The 10,065-nt window shown below is 48.7% G+C and overlaps 1 protein-coding gene across 1 annotated transcript; it reads left to right on the top strand.

Moving 5' to 3' along the window:
- The first annotated feature begins 2,083 nt into the window (after positions 1-2,083).
- Positions 2,084-6,739, top strand: LOC119270568 (pentatricopeptide repeat-containing protein At3g13880-like). The gene is made up of 6 exons (XM_037552578.1): positions 2,084-3,717; positions 3,888-5,145; positions 5,232-5,288; positions 5,715-5,834; positions 5,964-6,168; positions 6,533-6,739. Exons 1-2 carry the CDS (start codon positions 2,084-2,086, stop codon positions 4,636-4,638), a joined length of 2,385 nt encoding a protein of 794 aa, XP_037408475.1. The 3' UTR covers positions 4,639-5,145; positions 5,232-5,288; positions 5,715-5,834; positions 5,964-6,168; positions 6,533-6,739.
- Positions 6,740-10,065: the final 3,326 nt, after the last annotated feature.

Below are 10,065 nucleotides of genomic sequence, written 5' to 3'. Positions count from 1 at the left end.
CCCGGTTTGAGACACGAACTGGGACTAAAGGGCATCACACCCTTTAGTGTCGGTTTGAGACATGAACCAGGACTAAAGGGTGCGATGCCCTTTAGTCCCGGTTCGTGTCTCAAACCGGGACTAAATGATCCATTTGAACTGCGACTAATGCCTTTAGCCGCTCGAATCGGGACTAATGCTCACATTAGTCCCGGTTTATAATGCAACCAGAACTAATATGTATATTGTGCTGTGACCAAAGCCCTGTTTTCTACTAGTGACGATAGATGGTCCGAACATGGAGAAACCAAATGGACCACACTAACATCCGAGAAAATGTCCCTCCACCAATTGTCAGCTAGAGCACGGTCCAACCTCACTTTCACGTTTGCTCTTCCCCTCCTTCTATTATCATATGTGAAAAGGAGCTCCGGCAAACCCAAGGTCATGGAACTCACAATCTTGTACAATTTCACGGAATGCTGCAATTTGGCTAGCCGGGCGTGGGGTGGCGAACATATGTTCGCACTGCCACGTAGCTTCAGGGCTGTTTGGTTCTAGGCCTAGAAGTGCCATACTTTGCCATACAATGTTTGCCAAACTTGGCTAAGGTTAGTTCTTCAAAATGAGAGCCACAAGTTGACAAGTCTAAGGGAATCTTGCCACATTTTTTGTGTGTATGTGATATGGGACCATAATGTGGCTTGCCTAAGATGTGGTTTGAACCAAACACACATCTAAGTTGGTCAAACTTGCCTAACCTTAGGTGTGGCAAACTTTGGCAAACTTAGTCTCAAACCAAACAGCCCCTTCATTACAATCCCCCATGAGCATCCATGGAAAGTCGCTCGACGCTCGGATGTCAGACAAGATGATCCACATCCGATGATGGTTTTCAGTACGCGGTTCATCATACACACAAGTTAAATGCCAAAAGGGATCAGTTGAGGAAGCACGAATATGAGCGAGTTGCAGGTTCTTAAGTATAGAAACATTTCGTACCATGCCGATAGGTGTTATTTTTCTACACATGTGAAATTGTTACACCATCAAAAAAAAAAGCTACATCATGCTCTTTTATCTTTTATTCTACAGGAAAAAAACATTTCATCGAAGTTAAAAAGTCACTGCAGGGGTGTCTATAATACCTAAGTAGTTAATTCCTACTAACTTTAATTCTTTGAACATGCCTCGCTCTATATTGTCAAATGTGCCATGTTATCATTCGCTGAACCTATTTTGTAGCACATGCATACCTCAATATAATTATCCCATCTTGAATAATCCAGTACATGTATACTCTTTATTCACACATGACTGTTTTGGAAAATAATAATTTTTGATTTGATCATTTCATTTGTACAAAATTATTCAAAATTAATCTTTAAAATCCGCAGCAGCACGCGGAAGTCACCTAGTTACTGTAAATTTTCATAACAACATATTAGATATATTTTTTTGCGGAAAGGATTAGATCTATTATCAAAATTTATCGGGTGTACAAAATATCTCAAATATAATAAAAATTATATAAAGATTCCCACCACTGGATGATCACTACCGTCGTCGGAGCGAGCCATCGACGCGTCGATGTCCCCGCTCCCCTACCGGAGCTGACTTGACCTTGTTGATGATAGCCGTGAAGTCTTGGTGCATGTTCCCCTAAGGACCATCACCCTGGATCCTTAGTCATCGTCGTTGAACCCATGCATAGATCTGAATCATCTGAGACCAAATCTCGTCACATAACGAGAAACGCAAACCTCACCGCCTCAAAAAGACGACATGAATCTACGTCGGAGCTCCGTCGACTATGTCCAAATGGACGAACTCGAGAAGGATCAAAATCCAAAAGACAAACTCAAAGAAGTGCCCTCATCTCACTTTCTTCTCGGTTCTTGGGTTCTATTTTATAGCAGATCTGGCATTGGCTTCTACTCCATCCGTTTTATAATGTAGACGTTTTTTTGACACTACACGAATGTCAAAAAACATCGTAGATGGAGGGAGTATTCTAGAGCAGATCTGGACCACGAAACTTTGATCGGATGGTTCACAATCACTTCCTTCGCGGTTCGAACAGTTCGCCCGAGACGAGACGGGGATGCCTCCGCGGGCACCGCCGCCGGCGGCGTTCCCGTCCCTGGACGCTTACTACCTCCACCACCTTCGCTCCTGCTCGACGCCGCGCCACGCCGCCGCCGTCCACGCCCACATCGTCCGTGCCCACCCTTTCCCGTCCCTCTTCCTCCGCAACACGCTCCTCGCCGCGTACTGCCGCCTCGGCGGCCCCGCGCGCCGCCTGCTCGACGAAATGCCCCGCGCTAACGCCGTCTCCTTTAACCTCCTCATCGACGCCTATTCCCGCGCTGGACAGACTGAGGTCTCCCTGGCGACCTTCGCGCGCGCGCGCCGTGCCCCCGGCGTCAGGGCCGACCGGTTCACGTACGCGGCCGCGCTCGCCGCGTGCTCGCGGGCCGGGCGCCTGAGGGAGGGCAAGGCCGTGCACGCGCTGGCCGTCCTCGAGGGGCTCGCCGGGGGCGTGTTCGTCTCCAACTCGCTCGTCAGCATGTATGCCAGGTGCGGCGACATGGGACAGGCGAGGCGGGTGTTTGACGCCGCCGAGGAGCGGGACGACGTCTCGTGGAACGCGCTGGTCTCTGGCTATGTGCGCACTGGTGCGCACGATGAGATGTTGAGGGTGTTTGCTCTGATGCGCCGTTCTGGGATGGGCTTGAATTCTTTTGCTCTTGGCAGTGTCATCAAGTGTTGCGCTGGCAGCGATAACTCTGTGAGGGATATTGCCGCGACGGTTCATGGATGCGTGGTGAAGGCTGGGTCGGACTCTGACGTGTTTCTTGCGAGCGCGATGGTTGACATGTATGCGAAGAAAGGTGCATTGAGTGAAGCTGTTGCGCTCTTCAAGTCAGTGCTTGATCCCAATGTGGTTGTGTTCAATGCCATGATTGCGGGGCTGTGTCGTGATGAGGCTGCTGTCGGTATGGATGTCCTTAGAGAAGCGTTAAGTCTGTATTCAGAGGTGCAGAGTCGAGGAATGGAGCCTACCGAGTTCACATTCTCCAGTGTCATACGAGCTTGTAACTTGGCAGGTGACATTGAATTCGGAAAACAGATACATGGACAAGTACTGAAGCATTGTTTCCAGGGAGATGACTTCATTGGGAGTGCACTGATTGACTTGTACTTCAACTCTGGCTATATCGAAGATGGGTTCAGGTGTTTCAGATCTGTTCCGAAACAAGATGTCGTCACGTGGACAGCGATGATTTCAGGGTGTGTTCAAAATGAGCTTTTCGAGAGGGCACTGACCTTGTTCCATGAATTATTGGCTGCTGGACTGAAACCTGACCCTTTCACTATATCGATAGTGATGAATGCTTGTGCCAGTTTGGCTGTTGCAAGGACTGGTGAGCAGATTCAGTGCTTTGCCACAAAATCTGGTTTTGGTCGGTTCACTGCCATGGGAAATTCCTGCATACATATGTATGCTAGATCAGGGGATGTGGATGCTGCAGTCCGGAGGTTTCAGGAGATGGAATTACACGACGTTGTGTCTTGGTCTGCTGTAATATCAAGCCATGCACAGCATGGCTGTGCTAGGGAGGCTTTACGTTTTTTCAGTGAAATGGTAGATGCAAAGGTGGTGCCAAATGAGATTACCTTTCTCGGTGTCCTTACTGCATGTAGCCATGGAGGATTGGTTGATGAGGGACTCAGGTATGTCAGATCATCAATTTTCAATTATTCATACATATATCTTTATCTGAAAAAAGAACTGTATATGGTCGGAACTTTGAGGTTTTTGTGTTGCTGGAGTGTGACTTACTGTCTTATACTAGAATTATACATGTTTCTCATTTGTCCATTCCTTTCATCGTATCATGCAGGTATTATGAAATCATGAAAAATGAGTATGCATTGAGTCCAACCATAAAGCATTGCACATGTGTTGTTGATCTCCTTGGCCGAGCTGGGAGACTAGCTGATGCTGAGGCTTTTATAAGGGATTCAATCTCCCATGATGAACCTGTCATCTGGCGGTCTTTGCTAGCATCATGTCGTATCCATCGAGACATGGAGAGAGGTCAACTTGTTGCAGATAGGATAATGGAACTACAACCCGGTTCCTCAGCATCCTATGTAAATCTCTACAACATTTACCTGGATGCTGGGGAGCTCTCGTTAGCTTCAAAAATTAGAGATGTGATGAAAGAGCGAGGTGTGAAGAAAGAACCTGGTCTGAGTTGGATTGAACTAAGGTCCGGGGTTCACTCTTTTGTTGCTGGTGACAAGTGCCATCCAGAGAGCAACACAATATATGCGAAACTGGCAGAGATGCTTTCCAAGATTGATAAACCGACAGCCACTGATGCTTCTGGCACAAAGTCAGATGACATCACTAGAAACAAGCAAAGTTGGATGAATTGGCACAGTGAGAAACTAGCTGTGGCATTAGGATTGATTCATTTACCACAGTCAGCACCTATACGAGTAATGAAGAACCTGAGAGTCTGCCGTGACTGCCATTTAGCTATGAAATTGATATCGAAGAGTGAAAAGAGGGAAATAATCTTGAGAGATGCTATTCGTTTCCATCACTTCAGAGATGGCTCATGTTCTTGTGCGGATTACTGGTAGTGGCTACTTACTAGTGCAGTGGTTCCAAAGTTGAATCCTTGAAGATAAATCTGACACGTTGGCATACCTATTTAGTTACCATAGTTAGGAGTGAAAATCATTTTTCAGCAGAGGCCTAGGGAACGTAAACTCCTGAAGCTTTATAGCCAATAAGTTATTCAGGGTGTACGGCACCACTGTGGTGTTCTGATTCTTTAAAAGACAGTTCTCTGTATTGCTTTTCTCCCATTTAGGATTAAGATCTGTAGGGGCATATTGCAGCCTTGCGATGATTTAATCCTATTACATTTCTGCCAGCAGGAAGAAAGGCGCCTTAAACTCCTAAAAAGTGGCCTCCGCCAAACTGAATGGTTGAGTACACTGAATCACCTCCAAGGCATCGTGCTGATTCTCCTATTCGCCATTGACCAGATCCATCCCCTGTTAGGCATGGTGACAGAAGACCAGGATCTCCAATTAGAAGATATTCTCTCCTTCACCACCTGTAAGGCACACGTCGCCAATGCGGTGAGTTTTGGAAATTTCGTTCTTGTATCTAAGGTATTGTAATATACTGATGAATTGCTGACACTAGTCTTGCAACTGCCACCTAGGAGGGTTTGTGGCAGCTCATCACCTCGTAGATACTCACCCGGGCCTCCTAGAAGGCGGTAAGTCAATTCAAGCTTTGTTTATTGTTTGAGTTTCCTGTATAGATCGCTTATGTGCAATCTGTCTACCTTGTCCAGAAATACAGTATGTTATACATGGTTTGAGACCACTGTACAGCAGTATAATTTACACTGGCCTTATGTGTGCCATGTATCAGGAAGCATTACCTTCAGTTATGGACAGTGTTGTCTTGACATGTTTATACTTCACTATACAATTTTGGTCATGATCATGTCATTATTGTGTTAGAGCTTATTGATAATGCCTGGACATTTGGATGGGCAAGTCCATTACCATGTGCCAGTTATCTTGGTTTATTTATGAGATATCTTTGCTAATTGTTTCACAGTTTTTTTGTGTTGGCCTATTCGGTGCTGTACTTGTGTCAGAAAGTTGCAGTTAACTTATCTTGCTTTTATTAGCAGGTCACCACCCCCAAGGAGACTGAGCAGCCCTTCGAGAAGGTCACCACCACCACCACCTCCAAGTCGTCATAGTCGCTCCCCTCCTCTTCACTCTTGCTCCAGATCAATTTCTCCATATAGGTAATGAAATTGTTGCTGCCTCTCTTCCTCGTTTTTTTTTTGTTTTTGAACCGACTCTGCCTTGTAAATCTTCCAACGGAGTCCATCTCCTTTTGTAAATGATATACCCAATTCTCTCTGTGGTAGCAGAACCAGAGGACCTCTTACATTGAGGCTGGCGTGGAAGGCGAGATTCATCCAACTCTGCATCACCCAGTCCTCCGAGGAAGGCGAGTGCAACATGTGTAGTGGTCTGTGTAGGAAACATGACTAGTTGAATGCTTGCTGCTTGCTTGTGTTTTGTTGGCCATGCGAGGCGACCTTAGAGAGCATCAAGGAGCCGCAATCCTAGAAGGTCAGTGACTTTTTCTGGGTTTCTCGTGTTTTACAAGAATAAAATAAAACACACCAATGTACTCCCTCCGTCCGGGTTTATTGGGCCTCTTCGTATTTTGTGTTTATTGGGCCTCTTCGTATTTTGTGTCAGATGTTGACCATCTATAGACTACTAAAATGTAAAGTATATGCCATAAAAAATTATACTGTTGGATTTGTATTTGAAAGAGCTTTCCGACAATATAATTCTTGTGACATAGTTTACATTTTGTTAGTTTATTTTTTAGGTCAAACTTTGGCCCAAAATAAAAGGGGGCCTAATAAATCCGAACGAAGGACGTATGTATCTACGGATCTTGAAAGAATTGTTTTTCTTCTGAAAGTAGAAGGAGCATCTCGAGCGACAGTGGGAACAGCAGCACCCGCCTTCCCGGAGGCATAGGTACTAGAAGGAAACTCGGGGCAAACTGGGGATAACCCGGGCCGAAACAGGGCAAACCGAGGGGGCGAACGATCATGGATGTGGCTGGATATGCTTGGTGGAGTCCGGGATTTCGCACCGAGAGGCTTTGACTGTGCATTGATTGAAAATCTGGACATTATTCAGTCTGTCTCATTTGAAAATCGATGAGTTTTTTTTTTACTAGTTGATCGTTCGATCTGCTCGTATGTGAAGTTGATATTTTTTTTTGTTCATGGATTGTTGGTGTCACATTTGGAATGCGCTTGCCGCTTGGATCTTCATGTACCAGTGTTTACTAAGCTTTGCCCAGCCTGCTCGAGAAGAGATCCATTTCGGTACCTGGGTCGTTGCCGTTGGTATGTGCCTGCCGGGCTTGTCGTTCGACACCTCCAAGTCGGAGAGTTACTTGGTGGTGAATCAATGGATGAATACCAGACTTTGTTGGACACGTGACAGATAGCCCATAGAGTGATCAAGATCTTTGTGAACTCTTCATTAGGCATAGTCTCGAGCCAACGATATGGAAGAGATGGCCATTCCTTCGCGTCTGGGCAGCAACTCAGCATCAACTAAAGCCTAGATCCCCCTCGCCCGGCCCCGTTGGCGGCCAGGGGGAAACCCTAGCCGCCGCCGCCGTCGGGCGTCTCTCCCTACCTCCCTCATCCTCGCCGCCGCCAGAAGGGCCGCCGGGCGAAGCCTGGCCGGCAAGGGCGGCGGCGGGGTATCTCTCCCCTACGCGCGATCTGGCTGGCACGGGACGGCCTGTGCGTGAAGTGGCACCGGACTACCGTGGGGTTCGGCGGCGCTGCGGGCGGATCCTGGCGGCGACGTGCACGACGCGCCGATGGCTGGAGTCCACGTTTGCAGCGCGGATTGGCGGCTGCGGGAGCGCTAGGATCAGGTGGCTGCGTGAGCCGTCGCGTTCGGTTCAGATCTTTCGTGATCTGGCGCTTGGACGCCGGCGGCCAGTGCGGGGTGGTGCTACTCGTCGTTGCCCAGGTTGGATTCTCTGGATCTGGAGCCTGGACGGATCTGCACTAGAGTCGCCCCATGGTGCTTTCTTCTCCGGATGGTTTCGTTTCTCGGTTTGTGGCCAGATCCGAAACAGACAGAGGTTGGTGGTACAGGTTGGGGACCGGAGAAAACTTTGGTCGGTTAGCTTGACCCGACATCGGCGACGGCTTTGGCGTCGTTACCCTCCTTGGAGGGGAAGCCGAGGTCCCCTCCTATCCACCTCTGACCCACTCCTGGACGAAAGTCCAAAATCCGTCTTGGATTGGGCGGCGACGACGCCCTTAGCGTCGTGTCCTCCATGGAGGCGCCGTCTTAGGAGGCTTGGGTGTTTGGGGGAGAGGTACTATGGGTGGTGGGCTCTACATGGCAGCTCCTGCAGCGGCGGCGGTGTGGAGGTCGGCAGGTGGAGCGGCGTTGGATCTACCGCGTCGACGACGACGAGTATTGGCGGCACGGTGTAGCTGATTCTCGACGACAGATGTGTCTGGATGGACGTGCGTAGGAGGAGGAAGCCGTCTGGCGTCATGGTGGCATTGACGGCAGACATGCCTGGCAAGTTCGGTACATCATTTTTGCTCCGAGGATGGATCGACGGATGATGGAGGTGATGGCCCTTGCAGCGTGCGATGCTCACTGGGAGTGTGCCAGACCGGGGTGGGACCCAATCCAGGTAGTGGCTTGGATGGGACACCCGGCTTTAGATGTTAGGTTTTGGTGCGATGTCTGTTTGGTATTAGGTCCGGACATTCGACGCACCATCATCAAGGGGATAGGAGTAGCAACAACGTTGCCAAGATGGTGGCTTTTAATTTATTGATGTATCATTTTGTATGATTTTTGTGAATAATTAATAATATGACTGCATGCATCGTCTAAATGCAAAAGCCGAGGGTACATCCTCCTTTTCTAAAAAAAAAAGCCTAGATGCACCATACCATGGTGCATTCCAACAACGGGTGGCGCCATGAATCATTCGCCACGTTAAGGATCATTCGAGCAGTGTGCCGTCTTTGTCATACTCACTTTTGATGGAACCTTTGTGTTTCAAAGGTTTACTCCAAGTCTTCTCTGACGGATTAGAGCTGCTGTTCGGCCTTTCTTCTAGCCAGACCTGGACGTCCCCAACTTTCTTGGTAGTAACTAAAATTCTGTAAGCAAGCAGATGACTTATGTCTCATACGTGCCTTTCGTACACACTTTGAATACAAGCAATATGAAGAAGCCTCTTCGGGTATGAATGTATTAAATATCTATCTATCTACTCTACTTTATTTTTATTAATAAAGAAAATAGATATTCTTGGCCCGTCATTGCTATTGTATAGAAAAAACCCTGAAGTTTTCAATAATCAATCTATATCAATCTATATGCCAGTTTGACCAGGAGGTGCTCGCGATCCGATCTAGAGCCGCCGCCGGACCCTTCCTCCCTACCCCCGCTCCCGTGCAGCGCCGCCGCGCTGCACCGGGGCGTCGGCGCCTCCCTCCTCCGCCCCCCCCGCCACCACTCTCCTCTCCGTCGCCGTCGGTGACGCCGCCAGTGCAAAGCCCGAGCGGCTCGGCGGCGGCGGTCTTCTGCTCGCGCGTCATCTGCTCAAGATCGACGCGGCGGCTCCGATCTTGATCTTCTTGGCGGTGATGGCGGACAACGGTGGCTGAAGTGTGGCAGCGGGTCTGTAGTCGCAGCGGGTGGCGGCGACGGCGGCCATGTTGTAGTCGCTCAACCTCCGGTTCGGCTTCGGATCGCGGTGGCGCTCCTGGTCTTGATCAGCATCATGCGGGCACCTGGGACGGCGACCCTGGACTTGGCGGTTGTGTTCATCTCCTACGTCGGAAGTGGTCGGCCTGAGGCTGGGTGAGCAGATCTCGAGATCTGCAATCTAGTCCCGGCTGCGAGTCGGGCAGACATAGTTGCCGGTGAAAACCGAGCCGACGGCGGACGATGGCGGCGGTCTGCGACATTACCTTGATGAAGGCATCATCCTGTAACTACTGTCCCCCCACTCGTGCTGCTCCTAGTAAAGTCCTCTAACATAGCAGTGTCTTTAACAAACTCAGCATTGACCTGTTCCACTCCCGAGAGCATCTTTTCACTGGTTAATTTTTTCTTAAAAAGTAGCTTCCTAGTTTCCCCCTCAGCAATTAAATTTTTTTCTAACTCATATTGGCTAGATACGACCTCTTTTGCATGTGAGCTACCGCCATTTTCAGCATCAGAAGCTGTGGGAGCACCATGTTTGGGAGATTTACCACTTCCAGCATCAATCCCGGATGATTTGTCCCGAGGTCGCTTCTCATTATTGCTTGATTTTTCTACAACAGCTCTAGGATGGCTCACTAAGATACCATCCTCCATTGGACCTCCTTCTTCCATAATGTCTTCTAGGTCAAAGAAAATGTTGTATATGTACCCATCCTCATGGAGAGATGCACTGGGTGG

This window comes from Triticum dicoccoides, chromosome 3A (assembly GCF_002162155.2).
Source record: "Triticum dicoccoides isolate Atlit2015 ecotype Zavitan chromosome 3A, WEW_v2.0, whole genome shotgun sequence".
Taxonomy (NCBI): Eukaryota; Viridiplantae; Streptophyta; class Magnoliopsida; order Poales; family Poaceae; genus Triticum; species Triticum dicoccoides.
The sequence above is the reverse complement of the archived record's forward strand: the minus strand, read 5'-3'. Positions and strand labels throughout refer to the sequence as shown.

Coding starts and splice junctions, on each gene's coding strand:
- LOC119270568 (XM_037552578.1), top strand. CDS start 2,084: ATGCCTCCGCGGGCACCGCCGCCGGCGGCGTTCCCGTCCCTGGACGCT. Junction 3,718..3,887: donor TTGGTTGATGAGGGACTCAG/GTATGTCAGATC, acceptor CGTATCATGCAG/GTATTATGAAATCATGAAAA.